This window comes from Manacus candei, unplaced genomic scaffold, assembly GCF_025592945.1.
Source record: "Manacus candei isolate 608988 ecotype Guabito, Panama unplaced genomic scaffold, ASM2559294v1 h1tg000022l, whole genome shotgun sequence".
Taxonomy (NCBI): domain Eukaryota; kingdom Metazoa; phylum Chordata; class Aves; order Passeriformes; family Pipridae; genus Manacus; species Manacus candei.
Window position 1 is genome coordinate 2,032,210 of NW_026138070.1, and position 23,733 is coordinate 2,055,942.

The following is a 23,733-nucleotide window of genomic DNA, read 5'->3' on the forward strand; positions in this document are numbered from 1 at the left end:
GTCACTTGTATGCTAGGCCTGGATACAAATGGATGCAGAGAGGTTTGCACTCAGATGGGCTTTTACCAAGTCCAACCCTTTCAATATTTCATGAAGAATAACTCATTTGACAGCTCTGAGACACAGCTCAGAGGAGCAGCACACAAAGCAGTGCCTCACACCTATCCCCAGGCTGGCTCCCCTTGGCATCCTGGGCAGCAACAGGAGCTGTGCCAGCTGGGATTGCAGCAGTAGGACCATGGTACTTGGACCAGCGTGGCTCCAGAGTGTTCCTGCACAGCACTGCAAGGAATTACCATGGAGCTGCTCCTCTCAAATACACCCACAAAAGCCAGTTTTCTGATCCACCATCTGCCTCTTCACTGCTGGTTTTCTGGACTCAGAGCACTGCAGCTCCCAGGATGTTCAATGTCTGTGTGCCAAGGGGCTGGGTATGGGTAAAGCCACCACACTGCTGCCTGGGTTTCCCTTCACCTGCCTGGATTTCCCCACTCCTGAAGGAATCCTGATGTCTATTAGCTTCAGCAGAGTGTTGCCGAGCTCTAGTTTTGTCCAGAACTTAGTAAAACTGAAGGAGGGCAGAGGACTTCCATCATTGGGAGTGTTCAAGGCCAGGTTGGAGCAAGCTGGTCTAGTGGTAGGTGTCCCTGCCCATGGCAGGGGGTGGAATGAGATGAACTGTAAGGTCCCTTCCAACCCAAACAATTCTGGGATCCTAACAGATCCTGAGACTAATCCTTCCATCCATTCCTGGCAAAGCCAAGCCCCATTACCCACCAGTCTGAAACCCTCTGTATCACCTCAGCCCTGCCCTTGCTCCATGGACAAGGCATTGCCTCCCTCCTGTCCCACTGCTTCAGGCCACATCTTTACACACTCCTGGGAATAGCTTCTCATGCCAGCATTAAGATAAAACACAGGTAACATCTCTGGAGCCTGTCAGCTCTTGCTGGAGCTTGCTGCTTCCCTGTCAACACAGATTTCATAGGACATCTGTGATTTATCTCTCTCTGGAGTCAAGCCTTGGAAGGGAGATGTGACTATGCTCCAGGTGCCCTGCAGCTTGGAAGGGACAGGACTGAGGGGGGAGCACAGCCCGAGGTCTCTCTGGCATCTGCTCTGGGAACTGATCCCACACTCCTACGGGCTATCCCAGGACAGGGGCTGCACAGACCTGTCCCACCAGGATGTGGCAACATCCCATGATTTAGACAGGCTGTTTCAGGACAGGGGCCACACACAGGCAGACCTGTCCCACCACAGAAATTGGATGTGGCCATACCTCGTGATTTAGACAGAGGTTCAGTGGCCTTGCAGCTGGAGAAGCTCCCCAGCTTCAGGTTCCTCCTGGTGGGAGTGAGGTCTCTGAGATGTTGCTCTTCCAGTTCCATGCACTCCACAATCTGGGAGTACACAGATCCTGCAAGGGATCTCCTGCTTCTCCAGGCTGTGCTGAGGAAGCTGCACAAGGTACCCAACTCCAGGAAGATGTGTGTGACTCATTTGTGAGCAGCCAGGCCAGGCTGCTGTGTACCTGGGGAACCCACCCCAGTCTGGCCCAGGAAAAGACCCAAATGGATGAGGTGGAGCTCATCTGATGAGCCTTAATGAGGCAAATGTGCTGCATGGTGGGAGGAGGCAGGTGAGATGAATGACTACAGCATCTTCAGCGCTTTTCCTACACCTGGGGCAAGGCAGTGTCTCTGGATGGGCAGGAACCTCCCCACTGTCTCCTCAGAAACCACTCCTGTTACCACAGACACCAGGGGAGTGCACAAGAGTAAAACCTCAGGAAGATTCAGGTCAGAAGTGACCCCTGGATGTTTCTGGTCCAAGTGCATGGCAGAGTAACTTCAAAATCAGATCACTTTGCTCAGGACTGTGTCCAGCTGGGATCCAAACATGCCCATGACAGTAATCCCACGGGCTCTCTGAGCACCAGCCTCACTCTTTTTGGGGGAAGAAGCTTTTTCTGCCATTCCACTGGAACTTTGCTCATTGTCCCTTGTGTCCCTTTCTACTGTCGTCTTCACTGTGCACCTCTGGGGAAAGCTGGGCTCTGTCTTCTCTTTAAACACCCTCAATTTAAACATCCTCAATTTTCACTAAGAGAGCACTGAACTCTGCAAAGCCATGAAATGTGGTCACACCTTGACCCCAGATGAGGAGCTGGGGTGCAGAGAGAGGCTCCCAGTTCTGTGAGTCAGGGATGGGCTGGGACTGGGTGTCTGAGTTTGAAACCAGTTTATAGTGGAGTCAGCCAGACCTCAGAGTGACTTTCCCAGGTGCAGCTGGGAGAAAAAGCTTCAGCTGGATCATGACACAGACGTCCAGAGAGGTGACTGTGCCCTGTGACACACAGAGGAGATCAGATATGGAGCGTCCCCGCTCTCAGAGCCACGATCACCCTGAGACATCACCCATGAGGGTGTGAGCAGAGGCAGATTTATCCCAATGGTGTCTCCTGGTGTAGCAACAACACAAAAAATAAACAGAGCTTCATTCCACAGAGGATGGAAACACTTCTCATGACTGAAGCCCTTGAGCCCCAATGTCATTTTGAGGTGAAACGAATCATTTCAGCCCTTGAAAGGCACTTTTCTGCATCCTCTTTGTCAGGGATGGCCTCAGATTCCTCTTAGTGGAGCCCTGTGGCTTCTCCAAATTGCTGGAGAAATAAACCAAGCCCAAACCACCCCTGGAGTGTCAAACAAGCTTAATGAAAATCCACTAATGTACAAGGCCAATGTCTCTCATGTGACAGGAGGAATGTGAGGGACACTTCCATGGTCATCATCCCAAACCCCCAGATGGCCACAGGACACTGATCACAGCTAGACCCTTGATGTATCCCCTCTCTATCAGTACCTTTCCATCTTTTTGATTACCTCCAGGTATAAAATGACAATTTTTGACCATAAAGCACAATCTTTCTCTGCCACATCCCTGTAAATGAGGCCCCCTCCTCTGTGTCCTGCCTCCCAGGTGTTGTAGCTGAGGCATATCCAGCATTTTAAAGCATGAATTCTGAAGGAAAAAAAAAAAAAGGAGAAAAAAAGAGACCAAAAGTGACGCTCTGGGCCCTGATTATGAAGCTGAAGTCAATTCTATGAAATTCTACAAAAGAGCTTTTTCTTTTTTTTTAAGAGGAGCTTTTGCCAAAGATCCTAAACAGGCACATCTCTCTTTCCAGGCTCACATCCTTGATGGAAAGCATGTCCAGGTTTTACTCTGACAGAGTTGCTCCAAGAGGATGTTGTGACATGGGCAAGGCCCCAGAGAGCTGCATGGCCACCAGCCTCATGGGCTACTTAAAGCAGCCTCTGCTGAGAGAAACCAAAACCCCAGGTGGCCCAGATCCATCACACAGAGGCAGCTTAACCAGAACTGATCCTCCACAAGAGGCTTTGGATTCTGTAACTAAGGATTTGCCTGATCTCCTGTAGGGACAAAGGGGTGTGTTGGTCACATTGTGAAGCCTCAGGCTTGCCATAGCCATAATTTTACTTCTGTATGAGGATTTACTTCTTTTGAGCTTGCTGGAAATGATAAAAAAAAAAAAAAGATTAAGGGAAAGAAGGAAATGGAAGAAAATAAGAAGGAAAGAAATGTGAGTTTTCCAGGAAAAACAGTCACTTCTCGATGACAGAAAAAGCTGAAAGAAGGTCACACCAGCTGCAAACCCCAGGGTGGAACAAAGAGTCAGTGCAAGAACACAGCAATTCAGGAGAAAATTGGGAAAAGCTTCCATAACACCCAGGTCTGAACATCCAATATTGAGGTGAGGCTACCCCAGGGCAGAGCAGAGCAGGACAATCCCCTCCCTGATGCCCCCCGGACAGGGTTGTCCCTCCTGGCTGCCAGGGCCACTTCCCTGGCTCAGCCCAGCCCTCAGCCAGCTCTGCAGAGCTGCTCTTCCCTCTCCACTGGGCACGTCCACTGTTTTTTTCAGCTGTGTCCACTGAGCTGGAGGGATGAGGTGGCTGCTGCTTCCTCACTCCTTGCCCCTCCCTGCAGCCCGGGGTCAGACCCAACCCCAGGGGACTGAGGCTGTTGCAGCATTTCCTATCACCCCCTGTGTCCTGCTGGGAGAGGGGTGAGAGACCCTCGATCCATCCAAAATTAGTGTAATTGCTAAAACTGCTCTGTAAAGCTTAGGGCAATTCATTATGATAAAGCTGACAAAAAGCAGCAGGGGGACATCACATAATGAAGAATTGTTTTGGGGCAATGGGAAAGAAATAGGCCCATTTTCCTCCTTGATTTTATGTCTCTGAGTTGTTTTGAGGGTTCTTAGGCAGCTCCCACCCCAACCCATCCCCACCACACCACAACTCTGAACAGGACCAGGAGCCTCAGGACATCTGCTGAGGCACCTTCCTCTTTTATTCAACGAGAGCTTCCATCTAGAAACTGCTCCTTTCTCCCAGACTTGCTTTTTCAGTATCCTAAGGAGATCTCCCTCCTATCCCATCTCTGGAAGTTGGACTTGGAGCAACCTGGTCTAGTGTAAGGGTGTCCATGGCAGGGGTGGAATGAGATGAGCTTTAAGGTCCTTTCCAACCCAAACCAGTCTGGGATTCTGGGATTCTGGGATTCACTATATTCTGGTTCACCCCATCCCAAGGCACACACCAGGGCTCCACATACCCTTATTGCTAACAGACTGATAGAAGGAGCCAATTTTCTGTGTCTTAGGCCACCACAACTGCCAGGGGCTGTGGCTGCCACCAGTTTTTAGGAGGTCTGGCTCCCAGTGAGGTGATGCTATGGAACAAGCCCACCTCCAGTTACACAATGGACAATGCCCATGGCACTCCAGGGTCACTTCCAAGCCTGTGGAAGGTCACACTGTGCAGGCTGGGAAGCTGGACTGCTGGTGTAAAGGGAATAAAAAGGGAAAAGACAGTGCCATCAGCCAAGGATGCAGCCAGGGAGCAGCCCAGGGGCTCAGACTCCACCGGCAGCACCGTCTGCAATGCTGCCTGGGAGTGCCTGGTGGGACTGTGTGGCTCCAGCCTGCTGGGGGGACACCAGGATCTTTCCACAGCTTCTCTTTCATCATCTCTATACCCATTTGAAACGCTGCCATGCAATCTGCCCCCCACTTTGCAGCCAGCCCCCCCTTCACCTGCCAGTCCCAAGGCTCAGCCGCTCGCTCCTTGCCAGACGGTCAGAGCTGTGGAGATCCCGGGAAAATCAAAGACTCCCCATTCCTCTGCTGGCTTAGCTGGGAGAGTCAGGTTACAGGCAGCAAACCCCTATCTCTGATCACACTAATACCACTAACCCATGTCATGTCAGACAGAGTCAACATTTGCTCTGGAAAACACTCACCACAGAGAGAGAGCAAAGCCAGCCTGGCCCGTGGCCTCTCCCCGGCAACACTTTGAAATCACCCAGGGGAAAACTGAGGTGAACAGCTGGGAGTTTTCCAGCATCTCCTCAGAACCCTCCTGACAGATCTTGGTCCCTGGAGTGTCAGGTTACCGGACTGGGGGAACTGCTTTTATTATAGGAGGGTCAGCAGGGAATTCTGGCATTTTCAATTACCCCCGAGCAGCAGCGGCTGCGAGCCGGGGTCAGGATTAACTGCCTGACCCCCAGCTGAAGACAGAGTGGCAGGGAAATGCACCATGATGCTGCAAGGCACCAGCCAGTCCAGAGGCCACGGGACAGGGCCCTGAATGGGGAGATGTGGGGGAGAAAGTTGTGTCAGAGCATCTGGCAGGGGATGCCTGTGACTGCCCTGCCAATGTGGACTTGGAAAACCTTGGGGGAAGGGGGCAAGCTTCCCTCTCACTGCCTCCACCCAGGGACTCAGTCTCACTGGGTCACCCGGGTAGCTCCAACACGGGGGGAACAGGATTCTCTGGGAGTCTATTCCTCAGTACAGGGTTCTCAGAGCTCCTCCTGCACTTGGAGCCCGCTGCAGAGAGGCCGAAGGGTGACACTGTGCAGTGGTGCTGTGATCCCTCAAGGAGCAAGGGCCTCCCTGACCTTGAAACCACAGGGCTTGGAGACATCTAGGCTGGGATCCAGACTCCAGCAGCACCTGGAAAACTGTGTTTGAAGTGGCAGGAGCACACAGGGCCTCTGTGCAAGGCTTCAGGAAGTTGAGGTAGGCACAGGGGGTATGGGGACTGACCTCTGTTTCCCCAGCAAGGGTAGAGTGGAAATCCATGACAACTCACTGCCCACTTTCCCAGAGACCTGGATGTCTTGCACCAGTATCTCACCCAAAGGACACCTAACCCAAAGCAGCCCTCCTTGCCCTACAGTACCCCAGTCCCAAAAGGTCCCCAGCAGGTGACTGTCACTGAGCAATGGACCCACTCTCCCCAGTCCAGGTCCTACCAAGGCTCCAGTTCTTTGTGCTCCTACCGAGCTCAGAGTCCAAGCACATCCAGGTATTGAACTGAAAATGATTTCTCTGATTAAAACCTTCCTCCTGCTTTTCTCAGTCAAGTTCTCTCCTGCTGTTGAAGCCTCGTGGGCTTTTGTGCCATGGGCCCTCCTGGAGAATGGATTTGAATTTGAGATGCCTTCCTCCAATGTGAGCACTGGAAGCACCATAGGGAGGAACATCTGGGTGAGGAAGGGAGGAAGGGAAACTTCTCCTGACCTGCCCTCCATGGGGACCCTGGTGACCCTGCTTTGTGTGTAAGGTTGGGCTGGAGACCTCCAGAAGCCCCACCACCAGCACTTGTGTGTGTGTGACTCTCTCCTGCTAGAGGGGTTCACTATTCCTTGGACTATTATAACATTTGACCACCCAATTCCTTGCCCACTCCCACCCCTGTGATGGCATTTCAGGAGCCACACACTTTTGGAATCAATACTCTCCAGCAGAAGCTGAGGAAAGCAGGGGGTGACAGACAGGACTGGGGCTCTTAAATAAACAACATTTGCCCTTAAAGCAGCAAAACCCTCAGGTCTGGGGGATTCCTGGTCTTGCTGGAGCTCTGGGAGGCTGGTGCTTCGCAGAGTGTGAGGTTTTTGTTCCCGAGGTTCCTGGCAAGGTGGCCCCATCAGGCTGGTGCCCACACTGTGTCGAGTGCCTGGAAAACTTCCCAGCGGGCCCGGCCTCCAGCTCCTTGAGTCTGTAACTACAAAACGCTGGAAAATCTCAAGGACATGGCAAAGCTGGTCCTGGCTCTGGCCCCACTTGGATCAAGGCAGGCTTTGGTGTAGATTACAGACTTTAAAGCAGTTGTTAATGCCACAAGCCCAGCGACTTGGCCCAGGCAGCCGAAGGCTTTGGCTGTCTTTGAGCTCTTTGTTTCATGGGGTTTGCAGTGCCCATTTGCATGTGCCACTGGGCTGTGGAGGAGGGCAGGGCTTTGTTCCCACACTGAGGAGGTGCTCCAGAGGATCCTGGCACCCCTCATGTGGCTGATGGAGAGGGTTGGGTTTACCCAGTGCCAAGGTTGTTCCCACCTCCTGCCCCCTCTCCATCTGCTCCAGATCAGGGAACTGATGATCATCAGCAGAAGGGCAGTAGGAATGCTGGCAGGAGCCAGACCCCCACGCCTCCAACTTGCCCCCCAGATTTTCCATAAAATTATACTTTTCCCAGAAAATGCCAATTAATTGCAATGAAAACTGTCCTGAGCAACAGCCTGATCAGAATTTCAAATATAGAAAGCTCAGAGTAGAGAAATATTTCTTGAAAGAGTCAGGCCTGTGCAGAGCATCCACAGAATCCCAGAATGGTTTGGGTTGGAAGGGACCTTAAAGCCCATTTCATCCCACCCCCTGCCATGGGCAGGGACACCTTCCACTGGCCCAGGTTGCTCCAGGCCCGGTCCAACCTGGCCTTGAACACTCCCAGGGATGGGGCAGCCACAGCTTCTGTGGGCAACCTGTGCCAGGGCCTCACCACCCTCACAGCCAAGAATTCCTTCCCAATATCCCACCTAACCCTGCCCTCTGGCAGTGGGAAGCCATTCCTCCTTGTCCTGGCACTCTATTCCTTGTCCAAAGTCCCTCTCCAGCTCTCCTGGAGCCCCTTTAGGCCCTGCAAGGGGCTCTCAGGTCTCCCTGGAGCTTTCCTTCTCCATTTGACCACCTCCAGCTCTCCCAGCCTGGCTCCAGAGCAGAGGGGCTCCAGCCCTTGGAGTATCATCCCCTTGGACCCACTGTGTCTTGTTAATTTTTGACTGAACTCGTTCCCTTTCCCTCTTGCATGATAAATTCCACCAGGCCCTCTGTGTGTGGTGACAAAATTTTGGAAATATCAGGGTTTTTTCTCAGAAATAGCATTTCCCGCCCAGCCCCACAAATGCAGCTGCCTGCTGCACATCTACCAACATCAGGGATGGATATGGAATGGGCTTGGAGGGACAGGCACAGTGAGCACCTTCCTGCCTGAGCAGTGCCAGGCAGAGACTCATCATTTCCCACAGACAGAGGGGAGCACTGAACCCCAGGGACCCCGAGAGGGACCAAGGGACACCTGGCCAGGAGGCTGCAGGAACCCCTTTGCTACAACCACCCATTACAACCCACACAAAGGCACCAGGGAGCAGCATCACCCCCCCAGGGAGTGCTCAGCTGTTCCAGCACTGGGACCCTGGAACTGGCCTCCAGTGTGTCCCTGCCTCTCCTGTGTCCCTGGCTCCAGTGTGTCCCTGCATTCTCTGTGTCCCTGCCTCTCCTGTGTCCCTGCATTCTGTGTGTCCCTGAATCCTGTGAGTCCCTGCCTCTCCTGTGTCTCTGCCTTCAGTGTGTCCCTGCCTCCATTGTGTCCCTGCCTCTCCTGTATGTCCCTGCCTCCAGTGTGTCCCCGCATTCCGTGTGTCGCTGCCTCTGACACCCCCACCTGCCCCAGGGCTGGCACTCAGAACCTGCACAAGAAGTCCCAGCCCCATGGGCCATGTTTCCCAAGAGCAGCAGGAAAGGTAAATCACCCCTCTGGAACACAGGAGCAAAAGGTGAGCTCTGGAGCCTCTCCATCAGCTCCCAGCACTGCACAGAAAACAGGGATGGTGGCACGTTGGGAGAGGCCCTGGTTCACCAGAAGGGACTTTCCACCCCATCCATCATGGACAGGCTTTTGTTTTCTGCCTGAAGTCAGCTCCAGATGCACTGGAACAGGCTTCTGAAGCCCCAAGGCAGGTGTGGGAAAAAATGGAGTAAATTATGCAAAGATTCATGGAGTAAATTATGCAAAGGGAAGCCTGGGAGTCAGCAGGTGGTGGGAGGAGAAGGGCATCTGCCAGGGAAGGTACAGCAGTGCAGCCCAGGCCCTGCTCTGCCAACATTCCCCCCAACTGCCCACCACAGGAGCAGGGAGAGCATCCTGAAGAGCCAGCAGCTGGCAAAGCTCCTGCCATCTGCTGCAGATGGTCTTCAGTGGCAGGGGAGAAGGGATTTGGGCATGGCAGGATCTCTCCTGGGCACTGCAGGTTGGGGGGGGGGGGTGCAGTGAAGGCAACAGGTTGGGACAAGTGAGGGGAGGAGGGCAGCAAATGTCAAGCCACATCATGTTTTGGTGGCTGTCAGGGTGAGGGTGGGAGCTGCAGATGAGGGAAAGAGAAGCAGGAAAGAAGGATGGCAGAACCAGGGTGGTGACGTGGGTCCATGGGAAGGGAAGGTCTGGATCTTAACTGGGATAAGAGAAGCAGCCACAGGGATGTCAGGGTTTCAGGAGGTTTGGATCCTGGGAGCAAATTGACCAAATTGTCACATAAACAGACCCAGTGAAGTCCCCAAAAGAAGAAGCCTGGGGTGACTTTCCTTGCTTCCTGTAGGGCTGCAGGACCCTAGAGGCCAGTGTGGTGGGCACTTTGCAGGGAGCCCATCATCCAGGAGCACAACCCCATCACATATCCAGAGATGGAGCCCCAGCTGGCTGCTCAGTGCAGAGCCAGGGCTTCCACAGCTTCCCCAGGCTGATCCCTCCCTCTGCTGCCTCTCCTCTCCCCACAACACCCTCCATTCTCCTGTCCCAGCTCTGCCTTTGTGCCTGCAGCTTCTGTTACCAACTGCTAATGATCTACATCAAGGCTGCCAGGCGGTTCAGATCGTAAGCAGAAGAATTCAGAGCCTCTAATTACAGAGGAATTAGCAAGCAGACAGTTAGTGTTTAGTGCTAATGAATAGATACATTAAGAGAGACATCACACAGGCTGAGAAGTGTGAGGCCTGATAATAAAGGAGTGTCAAACTAGGAAAACACAAGGAGGAGGATCCAGGGGACTGAAAAGGATTCGCCTGCAACTCAGCTCAGTGGTTTTGCTCAGGTGGAAGCAGCCAGGGGTAACACATGAAGGTACAAGAACACCCAGAACTGCAAAGTATGAGTGTGAAATGATGAATCCACAGTGCAGGACCACGGTGGGCAGGGGCAGAGCCCCTTCCCAGCCCCAGGTAGCATCATACCCACCCTATCTCCATCAGGGAAAGGAAGCTGAACTGGTCACTGTCCCAGACCTATTCCCCTCTCCTCTGTGTTCAGACCTGGCCCTGCTTGCCCCAAATCAGGGTTCAACACCCTCAGATCTGCCTTCAGGGCTTCAAACACACCCTGCCCCTGCGATCCTGAGCTCACAGCAGGTCAGAGGTCACTATGCTGGTTCACCTAGACATTTTTGCAGGTTCCCTCTATCCCCGTGCTCTGAAAATGATGCCCCCAAGTGATGCCCACCTGCCTCACTGCTGCTTTAGCCCAGCCCAAACACCCCATTCCCTGCACCAGTCTCTAGGCAACTCAGTGGAAACACAACCACCACCAATAGCTGCCAAATTCAGTCCTGAAGGTCAGGCAGTGTCCAGGGCAGGTTCAGAGGGACCACAGAGTCTCTCCTGCTCCCACACAGGCCTGTGCCTCACTGGCAGGTTTCCAGCTTCATCTGGTTAATCCGAGCCCCAGCCCAGCTCCAGATGGTTTCCAGGTGGCCTAGGAGAGCAGCCCCTGGCCAGCAGCTCAGTGGGACACCCTGCCACCAGCACAGCTGCCAGGGGGCTGCTGGGGACCCTCCCAGGAGCAGCACTACCAGCCACCCTAACACATCACTTCCCCCAGCAAACCCACCCTGCCCAGAGCTGGAGACCCCAGATGAAACCCTCCCAGCCCTCTCCTTCATCTGCCTCACCAAGGTGGCTCTGCAGTGGCACTGGACCTGGAGCAGATTTCCAGATGGTTGTCCCATATATTCATCTCCCAGCTCCCTCCTTTGCTTTCCCAGTCTGACCTGTCTCTCTCTACGGTCTAAGCAGGAATTGCAGCTCATATCAAAATGCTGGAGCCAATCTCACCTTCCCTCCCCAGGAACCAGGAGCTGCCGCTGTGACTGCAACACTCTGACAATGCCTGCAATGGTGCTTCAAGGGAAAAGCTTCAGGAACAGGCCCACCCAGTGCCCCAGAGCAATGTGGCACCAGGGGACAGTGGCACAAGCTGTTCCACTGGGGGGACAGGGAGGGCAGCTCTGCCTTGGGGCACACTCCAGGGGGTATTTTCACAGCCAGGGCTTGGGATCTACCCAGGAATTGCCAAGCACTCTGGTCACCAACAACGTGACGTCCCACCCCACCTCTTCTCCCCTTCTCCCCCTCCAGCCCTGTTCACCCCAGCAGTGAGCAGGAGGTGCTGCCCACGCCCTCCCCACCCCGCTGGCAGCCAGGGACCCTCACCAGCCTGGTTGGTGGTGATGTTCACGGACGCAAACTGCGGGGAGAAGGGGCTCTGGTCGGTGACGCCGTTGACAGCCTGGATCTCGAAGGTGTACTGGGTGTGTGCCAGCAGGTCGCTGATGTAGATGCGGGGCTCGGTCAGCCCCAGCTGGCGGGGGGCGAACTGCACGTTGTCCCCGCAGCGCGTGCAGGCCCCCCGGCCCGACCCGCAGCTCTTGCAGATGATGTTGTACACCAGGTCCTCCCGCCCTCCCGAGTCCCGGGGCGGGGTCCACTCCAGCATCAGGGAGGTCTCGTTCACGCTGGAGATGACGGCCTGGGGGGCGGATGGGATGGCTGTGGAGGGAACACACAGAGGGGTGTAAGAGCCAGAGCGCTGCTCCTCCTCCTCGCTGCAGGAGCAGCTGCACCCCCCACTCCTGACCCCAGCAGGCACACACTGAGCTGGGGGCTTCTCTTGGTGTCAGGGATGTGTGGAGCAAGCTGGAGAGCCAACGGCAAGAGTGGGAATAAAACCTGTCCTCTTATCCCGGGTAATTTGATTGTGGGACATCCCAAGCTTCTCGTCCAGTTACAGCCCCAGAGTGAAGTCATCACACTGCCTGGAGCAGCACAAACCAACCCAGGTTTCTGCCCCCTCTGGCCCCAAGTACAACAGACCCACACCAGCAAAGCTCCTCTGGACGAGCTGCTTTGAGCCCCTCAGCCTCCCCCCAGATCCCACTGGGATAGATGCATTTGTCAAGCATCCCTTGATGAGCATTTCCTTTCCACCCCCAGTGCAGCCCCTCCCAGTTGCCCAGACACACATACTGGTGCACGGCATGTCCACGGGGTCGGCGTCTGCCCGGTAATACCCGTTCCGGCACACGCAGTTCGTGGCCCCTTCTGAGGTTGTCCGGCTGTTGATGGGACAGTGGACACATCCTTCATCCCCTTGGCTGGCCTTGAACGTCCCTGAGGGGCAGCCTGGAAGGGAACAGAGAGCAGTGGTGAGGAGAGGGCCGGTGGGGACACCCAGAGCCCAGCACCATTGCCAAAAACACCCCTTGGGGTTTTGCAGATACCGAACCCAAATCCTGACAGTTGGAAGTGAACACAGTGGAGAAGGAGCAGCTGGTTTGAAGGCCCTGAGGATGCACCTGCAGAGATGGGTCCCCATGCAGATATCTCTGCCCCAGTCACAAGCACAGAACACGGATTGCAGGAATGCAAAGGGGAGTTTTAGCCACTGTCAGGTAAGAAGACACCAGTGGCTGTTCCAGGTCAGACCATGGTCACCAGAATCCTCTCCCCAGCAGTGCTGGTGATTGAAGGGGTGTTATCTTGGATCTCAGGAAAAGGTTCTTTGCCCAGAGGGTGGTGGGGCACTGAACAGCCTCTCCAGGGCAGTGGGCACAGCACCAAGGCTGACAGGGCTCAAGGAGTGTTTGGACAATGCTCTCAGGGACAGGGTGGGATTGTTGGGGTGTCTGTGCAGGGTGAGGGTTGGACTGGGTGATTGTTGTGGATGATCCCTTCCAACTCCGGAAATTCCATGGTTCTGTGACCACCCAAGGAGCAGGACATGAGCCAGGCACACGTGTTGCCCTCAATACCTCCCCACCCTCCAATGATTTGTAGCTGTCTAAGGTGCAGGCTCTTCCCATTTAGCGTCCCATGGGGGGTGTTTCTTCCACTAAGTTGCCCAGTCCTTTCTTTATTCCCTGCAAATGTTCTGCACCCACAGAGCCCCGTGAGGCAACCACATGCTGCATGAAGAAACTGCTGCCCTCTGCTTTGAAGCCACCAGCTGCCACTCTTGATGCCACCCCACACTTCCACTGGGAAGGGACCCTCAATCATCATCCACCTTCCCCATGACCCCAAGGGTCCAAACCTCTGTCGTGCCCCACGCAGGTGGCATAACAACATTCACTATTTTACTCTCTTTTCCCACAATCAGCAACACCCAAATTATTTTTAACCACCAATGTACCATGAGGGAAATAGGGCCAACTCCCAGTCTATCTCTGTGCAGGTGGGTGTGAACTGGGTTAGTGGAAGGTGTCCCTGCCCACGGCAGGAGGTGGAACAAGATGCTCTCTCACCCCAAACCACTCTGGGATTCCAGGATTCCACGAAGCTGGGGTTGTTTTGTCCAACTTGTATCACCTCAATTCTGTTGAATTCCAACTGCCTCCTCATTCCCTGGTCACACCATCTCATAAAGTCCTTCTGCAACTCTCTACACCCAGTCTTTGTCTTCATGACTTCGTGGATGTGGCACTTGGGGACACGGGTCAGTGGTGGCCATGGGCTAATGATTGGACTTGATGATCTCAGAGGGCTTTTCCAACCCTAGTGATTTTATGGCTCAGTATCACAAGCAAATTGTGATCCTGAGTCACAGCAGCAGCGTGCTGGGTTCTACCTCCACGGGGGCTCAGCCCTCTGAACCCCCCCCAGACGAAGAAGATGCTCCATGAGCAGCAGCCACGTGTGTCCAACCCGGCAGGGTGGGCGAGGGTGGCAGAGCAGGTGGCTGATGAAAGCTGGACCACTGTAATACAGCACTGACAGGTCCAGCACACGTGGCTAAAAACAGCACTGCAAAGCTTTCAACACCACAAAGTCCCTTCCAAGCCCAGGGATCACCCCTGCCCAAGGGAAAGCTGGGCTTGGAGCATTTCTCTGTGGTTACTCCTGGGGGGGACCTTCCCCTGCTGCTAATTCTGGTGCAGCCTGAAGAGCCTGGGGGGTGGCAGGTGCTCTCTGTGCTGAAATGAGTTAAACAAACTTCTCCTTCAGCTGCCTGCCAAGGCTTCCAGGAATGAGGCAGATCAGAAAACAGCCTGGGAAAAACATACACTTGGGGTTGCTGTAAGCAGGAGCCATTGCTGGGAAGCAGCTACTTTTTTCTTTGGGAAAAAAAAAAAAGGGAGAAAAAAACCCAAGGGTTGATTTTTTTCCATTTTCCTCTCCCTTCCTCCAAAATGATTCTGGGTTTCCAATGAGAAAAGCTCTATGGAAAAATTCCACCAGTCCCTCCTGTCTCCTACGGTCAAAGGATCTGTGGAAAAACTGGATTCTCCTCATGTTCCTGGATCTTTCCACCCTGTTCCTATGTGTTGGACTCCATTTCTGCCTCCGTTCCCTCGGGACCAGCCCATCTCAGAGGGTGTTGAGCTGTCAGGAGAGGTGATGGCTGGGCAGTTCTCCATTACCCAGGAGAGATGTGACTGCAGCTGAAATGATAACAGGGTCCTTGCACTAATACCAATATTTGAAACACCGTGAGAACAACACACAAAATTGCTCCAGTCTGACATCCAGGGCAAGATACAGGATCATTTGATCCAAGATGGTTTAAGACAGGGGCATCTTTCACCTTCCTGAGGCTTATTCTAAAAATAACAACTTTCCTGTAAGGCTTCTTCTGCATCAAGATAGAGAGATACCCAAAAAAATGCCCACATTGTGGAGACATAGTGGAGACTGACCCCAAGGGATAAAAACATTCCCCACATTTGCCCTGGCACAGGTCGATAGCTGGACAGGGATAAAAATTGGGGCTGAAGGGTTGTTCCCCAAAATACCAAGCTGGGGTGCTGAAACTCTCTGCATGGGCTACCAACACAAAGCCAGAAGTTTTGGCAAGTCCCTTCCTCCCCAGGAGGTCCCACTTGGGATGAAACAATCCTGGAAAAATCAGCACTTCCCCAAAGATGAATGTTCTGAAATCATGCAGAAAGACAGGAAGATCACTGAAATTTGATGCAAAGTCCCCTTTTTATTTATTTATTTTTCTCAAATAATGACAACCTCCAGAAGTAAAATAAATGAGCGTTGTGTTCAAAACTGTTCTGCTCCCTCCAGGTCTTCCCCTGGGTGAGAAAACAGCTTTTCTTTTGGAATCCACCCAATTTCTTGTTTGCAGAGTAAACAGCAAATCAGAAGTGAAATCTTCACACAGTGGCTAAACCCCCTCCTGCCTGAACAATGTGAATGTTCTCACCATGTGCTGAAAGAATCAGGGAATCACAGACTATCCTGAGCTGGAAGGGACCTACAAGGATCACCCAGTCCAACTCCTGGCCTGGCACAGGACACTCCAACAATCCCACCCTGTGCCTGAGAGGATCATCCAAATACTCCTTGAGCCCTGGCAGCCTTGGGGCCGTGGCCACTGCCCTGGGGAGCCTGTTCAGTGCCAGAGGAGAAACCTTTTCCTGATATCCAGCCTGACACAGACATGAGGACTCCCCAGTTTCCTGCCCCAGGAGGTGACAGCAGCTTTGGGACATGCTGCTTCCCCTTAGGATTGCAGTGAGGGCAGGCACAGAGCATCCCTAGAAATTCCTGCTTGGAAAGAGGGAATTGAAACAGCAAAGGCACAGAAATTCCTACTTCATCCAAGAATCCTTTATCCCTGGAAGGTGATTATGGAGACAGTGGCTCTGGCCCCATCACTGAAGCAGCTTCCCACGGGGTTCCCACAACTCCAGACCTACTTAGAGGATGTAAACAGGGGTTCACAGGGAACATATGGACCTTTAATTGCTGCACCTATCCAGGGATGGCTGGCTCGTTGAGACACAGCTCCAAGACAGCCTCAAGTCCTGGCTGTGGCTCTCCCAAAGAGGATTTGGAATGCTGAGCACCACCAGTGTCCTTGTTTCCCACTCACTCCTTCCCAGGACGTGGAAAGGTGGTTATGCCTGGGCAGGCATATGCTTTGGGAATCATAGAATAACCTAATTTGGAAGGGACCCACCAGGATCATCGAGTCCAGCTCCTGAAGGGAACGGAATGCCACGGAGAAGGAGCCACGAGGGGCCCTGCCCTCCTCTGCAGAGGAACATGTTAGGATCTGGGAGGCAAGGCCACCCCTGCAGCATCTGCTGCTGGAGGCAGAGCTGGCACCAAGCTTCCAGCCCTCCTGTCCTGGGGCAGCTCAGCAGGAAAAGGCATCCCACAGCTGAGCCTGAAGGAAAAGCCTTCGGCCAAACATGCAGGAGGGCCCACAGAGGGGATCCCTGTTCCCTCATGTCTCACTGCCTCTCTCTAACCAACTGTTTAATTAATCCAGCCCGAGCAGGGCAGGCTCCAAACAGGCATCCCAAACTCCCCTGGCCTCCAGAGCCCCCCCCAGATCTCTCCTGCAAACAGCTCTGATTCATCAGCTCCTTCCTGTAATAAAAACCCCTAAAATGGCACCTTCGGGGATGGCTCTGAGGGAGGGAGGGCCCTCCTCGCCCCCTTTGCCTGGCTCTGTTTCTCCTGGCATAAGGATCCCTCCACTCCAGCGAGGCATTTTAAAGGGCTGATGGAAACCAGGCAGTCCCAGCTCTGTCAGGATCTGCCAGAAGCCTTAAATCCCCGGCCTTATCTCCCCCCTGCCTCCCTTCTCCCCGCGGGCTGGAGGTGGGGCAGCGGCACATCCTCCCTCTCCCCCTCCTCCATAGGCAGGACACACCAAAATGGGGAAATCACTGGGGTTTAAGGGTCCATAAGACCCTGGAAAGGCTTTCTGGGAGGAAAATCTTGGGGTTTTAAGAGTCTGTAGGACACCAGAGAGTCTTTTTTTTTGGGGGCAGTCGTTGGGTTTTATTGGTCCATAGGAATCTTTCTGGGAGAAATCTTTGAGTTTTCAGCATCTGTAAGACACAGAAGAATCTTTTCGGGGGAAAAATCTTTGTATTTGAATAATTTGAAGGACACTGGGAGGCTTTTTTGGGGGTGAATCTTTGTGTTTTAATAATTTGTTGGAGGGGCTTTTTGATGGGGAAAATCATTGAGTTTCCCCCTGGAGAGGCTTTTGGGGGGGAAATCTTCGGGTTTTTAGAGTCTGCAGGACACAGAAGGTGTTTTTTGGGGAAAACCTGATGATTTTTGGAGTGTCCTCATGGGAATTCCCCAGACCAGCTGCTGTTCTGTGATGACTGTGACCGTGGGTACCACGTGTACTGCCTGACCCTTCTGGGTCTCTACTGTTTGTGGTGTGTGGGTGGTGTTTTACTACATTCTGCCCCCTGTGCCTTGATCCTCGTTTTCAGTTCTGCATCCAAATGGCCTCACTTTGTTTCACCTGTGAGTTTGTCCTTTCTCTCCTTGTTCCTGTCCCCTGACCCACACACAATGGTGTTTATGCCCTCAGTGAAAGGCTGAGCTCTGGCCAACCCAAAGGAGCAACGCTGCCCATTGCCTTTGGATCTGCTCCCACTTCTGCTGTGGTCTCTCCAGCCTGGAGAGTGCTGGAGGGAAGAGGACTCCTTGAGGAGGCAGGTGGTGACACTCCCTTAGACATTGGAGTTGGCTGTCAGCTTGGAAAGGGCAAGGATCTGGGACCTGCAGGTGCCAGCTCTCTGCACTTGCCCTTTCTGGGGCCACAGAGGTCCTCCAGTTTCCTTCCTGATAAATTTAATTAGCGGCCTGTGCTGTTACCTCATGCTCCAGATAAGCAATTAATGCCACTGCCAGGTGCTGTCACTGCCAACAGCTCTGACAGCATTTGGAGAGCAGAGGAGAGAAACACAGGAGGGAAAACAGGGTTAAATGAGATTAACTGGAGGGGAATGTGCTTAGGCACCTCTGTGATGTGGATTACAGAGCTTGTCAATAAAGGGAGAAGTCCCAATGCAAATGTTCCTGTTTAACCCCGTCATTCTCCACAGGACAGGAATGGAAGCAGACAACACAGGCTGAAAAATCATCCTCCTGGATTTCAGACAGTCCCCATGCCACTGACTGGACCAGCATCCTGCACCTCACCAGCAGCTCCAGGAGATCCCCTGAGTCCCATCTCCTGCCTAGCACAGGCACTGCACTGCACTGGCCTCCCAGCTGGAGTGCCAGGACTCCAAACCCCACATCCCCTATAATAGTGTTTCCCTTCCCAGCCTCCTCATCTGCCCCCCACCTTCATCCCAGGGCTCCTTCAGCCACAACTCCCTCAGAATTGCCCTGACAAGGACTTCCATGTTGCTCCCTGCCCATATGCAGCTCATCACCAAGAGCTCACATCTTGTTCTCACTAACATTTCCCCTTTCCTGTGGTCCACAGGCAGAGGGGCAGTGCTGGGGAAGCACAGGGACTGTGGAACTGTGACAGGACCTCAGCGGGGGGGTGTCACAGGAGTTTGGAGAGGACCAGGCAGGGCAGAGCGAGGTCCTGCTCTGGGAGCTCCCCAAAAGACCACGCTGGAGGGTTCCACAAGGGACAAATACACCCTGACCTTCCAGCCAGGCTGTCCTCAGCCCAAACAAGCTCCCAAGAGCAGGAGAACTGCACAGGCCAAGGATTCAGCCTTCTGGACACCATGAGACAACCAACAGTGGTCATCACACCAAAGCCAGGCAGTTACAGTCCCCCTGCTTTTCTGAGAGCATCCCAGGACAGCCTGGGGCAGAACCAGCCTCATCCCAACCCTGGCAGCTCTCTCCCAGTGCCACCAGCAGCAGGGCTGAGCCTTGGCTGGGAGAGGCTTCGTGTTGGGGCTTCCCAGGAAATTCCCCCCCCCAGGTTCCTCGGGGTTCACAAGGTCACCTCCCCAGCAGCATCACTCCCAGGCTGCAGCACCTGGTGAGCCCAGCACACCTGTGGGCACACACACACACCTGGGAGCCCCCCCTGCTCTGGGGCACATCCATCAGCACTGATGGGATTCAGCTGTCAGGGAGAAATGCCAGGAATTTCTTACCTGCCCAGTCAGCTCTTACATCATCAACCTGGTTCAGCCTCTCCAGCCCCTCTTAAAGAGAAATGGAATTCTCTTAAAGAGAAATAATCCAGCACTTGTCCTGCCAGGGCTGTGTAGTACACATGCAAGGGGAGAGGACTTCCCTGTTCCTGGTTGGGGTCGGGCTCTGCTCCCAGGGAACAAGCAACAGGACAAGAGGAAATGGCCTCAAGTTGTGCCAGGGAAGGTTTAGATGGGATTTTAGGGAACATTTCTTCACAGAAAGGGTGGTCAGGCACTGGGACAGGCTGCCCAGGGCAGTGGTGGAGTCCCCATCCCTGGAAACATTCCAAAAATATGTGGATGTGGCACTTGGGGACATGGGTTAGTGGTGGGCCTGGCCGTGCTGGAGGGATGGTTGCACTTGGTGATCTTAGGGGGCTTTTCCAACCTAATGATTCCATGATTCTATGATTCTATCCAAAGGAGACAAGGATCTGGATATTCACCATGCTACTGTAGACCACAGGTTGCTGCAGCCCAAAAGCTGAGCTCACAGCTCTCTTCCAGAGCCCAGTGTCCCTGTGGGAAGCTGAAACCAGGTGCTGAGTTTAGAGGTCAGGAGCAGGGGTGCCTTCAACCTCCTGGCTCCTGGGCAGAGCACCCCAGGATGCAGCTCCAAGACCGAGCTCAGCAGCCAGCAGTGCTCTCCTGAAGCACAACATTCCCACCCTGGGGATGCCAAGTGCTGCCTGCCCAGGAGCAATCCCAGTGCCAGGCACGGGGTGATCAGGACACTGCCAGTGCCTGTGCAAGTTCAACCCCAAAACCTTGTCTTGGTGGCTTGGCAGGCACAGAGGGATCCAGAGCTTCAGGGGCTGGAAAATGGCATTGTCTGGAAACCCTGAGGTGATTCCCATGGAGCAGTGGAGCACTGCCTCCAGCTCTGGGGTCCTCAGCACAGGAGGGATGTGGACCTGTTGGAGTGAATCCAGAGGAAGCCACGGAGATGCTCCAAGGGCTGCAGCCCCTCTGCTCTGGAGCCAGGCTGGGAGAGCTGGGGGTAGTCCAATGGAGAAGGAAAAGGTCTGGGGAGACCTGAGAGCCCCTTGCAGGGCTTAAAGGGGCTCCAGGAGAGCTGGAGAGGGACTTTGGACAAGGGATGGAGGGACAGGACAAGGGGGAATGGCTTCCCACTTCCAGAGGGCAGGGTTAGGTGGGATATTGGGAAGAAATCCTTCCCAGTGAGGGTGGGGAGGCCCTGGCACAGGTTGCCCAGAGAAGCTGTGGCTGCCCCATCCCTGGAAGTGTCCAAGGATGGGGCTTGGAGCAACCTGGGCTAGTGGAAGGTGTCCCTGCCTGTGGGATGAAATGACCTTTAAGGTCCCTTCCAACTCAAACCATTCTGGGATTCTGTGATTTTATTTTGATATTTTAAAGATGCTTTTCAGGCCACCAGCACATCCCTTTTCCCATTGTGGACTCACAGAGCCTTTGTTCGAACCCTGAGCCAGCTTTCTCCAAGAGCTCTCCAGAAGAATTTAGGACTTTCACATTTTCTTACTTTGTTTGGTCTTGTTTAAATGTTTCCCAAAGCTCCTGCCTGGGAGAGCTCTGCCTGGGGAGGGAGGTATGTTAACCATTACGGGAACAGCTCCCAAGGTTTTAACGCAGGGAAAGGAGCAAACCAAGCAAGCAAGTGGTGACATCAAAGTTGCACTGATGGAAAAGCCCTAATCCTATAAACCCTTCCTGCTTTAATTGGTGTTAAAACAAAGATAATCTTATCTCAGCCCTATAAAAGCAGGGATAGGACGTTCTCTCTAAAAGCCTTTCTAAAAGCCCTCGTAAACTTGACAAACATTCCGTGTTTCCAGCCAGAGGAGAATGGCTTTAATCCTAAAGAAACGGGAGAGTAAAAAGGGAGCTTTCCCTGGACAAGAGCCCTTCGAGTGGAGGGTGTCCCAGCCCTCTTGGTCCTGGTGCTAATCCACAGTCACACCCCTGGCACCATGGGGCTGCTGGGGACGGGCACAGACCCTCCCAGAGCCAGACACAGACTTGGGGGACCAGAGCAGGCAGGGACCAAGTGATGTCTGCATGTCCCCAGTGTGAACAGGGCCAGGATAAGGCCCCCAAATGGGTTTTTTCCTCCCTTTTCAGGGGCTCTAAGTGCTTCTGTGGCTGCTCAGTGTTTTCACCTGTGAATCACCCGTCTCCACTCCCCTGCTCAAGATATTGGAGGAGCAGGATTTAGGGTGGGGGACAGAGCCTGAGGTGGAGCCTCTGGAGAAATCCCTACCTGACCCTGAGGCCCCAGCCCACGCAGCCAATGGCACCATTCCCAAATTGCCCTGCCTTGACTTCCCCCAGCCCAAGGAGCAGAGCCCTCCCACCCCACACTCCCCATCTCCAGCCCTGCTCTGCAGACCCCTCCAGCTGCACTTCCCAGGGCACAAGCAGCTTTTCCAGGTGGAGGTGGGGGCGGCCAGGAGCCCTTCCAGAGGGGGGGGGTGGGCATGTTTAATCATCCCATTTTAACTTAGCACCCGGTTTGGACAAGTTTAAAGCACTCCAGTTGGTTTGGTGCCAGCGGCCGCTGCCCAGATGATGACATTGTTCTGTGTCAGCCCCGGGTGCTGAGCAGGGCTGGCAAAGGGTGATCAGAAATGTTTTTTTACGGTGGTTTAAGTCACTGAGGCAGGGGAGGGAAGGGTGAGGAGCTGCACAGTAACTTTCCTTCCTGACCTGTAGTGAGCAGAGAAGCTGTGGGGGGGCAGCACGGCATGGGAAGGGCGGCCACACATCATCCTCCTCCCAAAATGCCCGAAGGATGATGAAAGGCAAAACACAGGCAGAACCAGCCTTCCTCCAAAGAAATCTCCCCAAGTCCCAAACTGTTCCGGTTTGGGGTTCCCCAGTGCAAGAAAGGCACTGGAGTGACTCAGGGAAGGCCACCAGGACTGGAGCACAGGGCGGGAGAGGAGAAGGTTAGATGTCAGCCTGGAGAAGAGAAGGCAAAAGAGAGACCTTGCTGCTGCCTTCAGGGTGTAGAGAAGATGGAGCCAGACCTCAAAAGTAGGACAAGACTCAAGCTGGCACATGGGAAATTCCAGCTTGACACAACAAGAACATTTTCACCATGGGGGAGGTCAAGTATGGGAAGGAGGGATCAGAAGTACAAAGATCTACATCCTCAGAGACAGTCAAAGCCTCTCCCTGGGAACTGAGATTCTCTGCTGTCACTCCAGCTGCCTACACCCAGCAGAGCTTCCACTTTGCAAGGTGCAGGAATTGCTTGTAGGAGCAGTCTGGGAAAAAAAATTCACTCTTCCCTTTGCTAAATCGGTCCCAGTTGAAGCAAGTGGCCCCTCCCCAGAGCAGAGCCCCTCAGTGCTGTCCCCACGCTCGGCTCACGGGTGGCAGTGCCAGCCTGTGCCTCCAGCTCTGCCTCAGAGCTCCATCTGGCCCTGCCACCTCGGATTCCCTCACGTCCCAACAGCCACACTCCTGCTGCTTGGATGTTTTCGAGGCTTCCCCAACAACCTGAGCCGAAGCAGCTTCACCCAGCCATGAGTTGCCATGGGTTTGAAATGCCAGCTTTGTTCCTGCAGAGGAAAAAGCAGGAATAAACCAAAACTGCCGTGTCTCCACGCACCTGATCTGCCAAAAAGCTCAGGCTCCGTTGAAACAAGCCCCTCGTGACTGGAATCATTAAGGTTGCAAAAGCTTTCTAAGATCATCAAGTCCAACCATTCCCCCAGCACTGCCAGGTCCACCACTAACCCACATCCCCATATTCACTTCCAGGGATGGGGACTCCACCACTGCTCTGGGCAGCCTGTTCCAATGCCTGACCATCTTTTCTGGGAAAAATTTTCCACAATATTCCACCTAAACCTCCTCTGATGAAATTTGAGGCTGTTTCCTCTCACCCTGGCCCTTGTTCCCTGGGAGCAGAGCCTGACCCCCACCTGGCTCCCCCCTTCTGTCAGGGAGTTGGAGAGAGTGAGAAGGTTCCCCATGAGCCTCCTTTTCTCCAGGCTGAGCACCTCCAGCTGCTTCAGCCACCCTTGGTGCTCCAGCCCCTGGTCCAAGGAAGTCCAAGGAAGGAAGACACATCTCTGTAATCAACACATGGATTTTTGACAGCAAACAGGGAATATGATGTGGGGCCGTAGACCAAAATATGAGAAAATTACTGTAACCTCCAACTCTTCCCAAACAGCAGGTCCTGCACATGAGAAGCAGCAGCATGGCCATGCCAAGATCACCCTGTGCCAGGGACATGCATGTAAGGAAAATTAAAGTAGGGGTTTTATATATTATTTTCTGGGAAACCTTTTGTAAATCCTCCCTGTGTTGCACAACTGTAAGGACCTCCCGAATTCATGGCTGAGCACACATCCAGAGCCAATTCCCACCATCCCCA

General features: G+C 53.8%; 2 protein-coding genes across 4 annotated transcripts in view; one reads left to right on the plus strand and one right to left on the minus strand.

Annotated features, from left to right (window-relative positions):
- Window positions 1–23,733, plus strand: part of LOC127470628 (coiled-coil domain-containing protein 81-like) — a 165,760-nt gene that overhangs the window by 123,316 nt on the left and 18,711 nt on the right. The window lies entirely within an intron of this gene.
- Window positions 1–23,733, minus strand: part of EPHB2 (EPH receptor B2) — a 108,751-nt gene that overhangs the window by 21,765 nt on the left and 63,253 nt on the right. For both annotated transcript variants that reach the window (XM_051786325.1, XM_051786326.1), the window contains exons 4-5: window positions 12,454–12,609; window positions 11,641–11,976 (exon numbers count right to left, since the gene is read on the minus strand). In XM_051786325.1, the coding sequence (XP_051642285.1) occupies window positions 11,641–11,976; window positions 12,454–12,609 (492 nt within the window). The remainder of the gene's footprint in view (window positions 1–11,640; window positions 11,977–12,453; window positions 12,610–23,733) is intronic.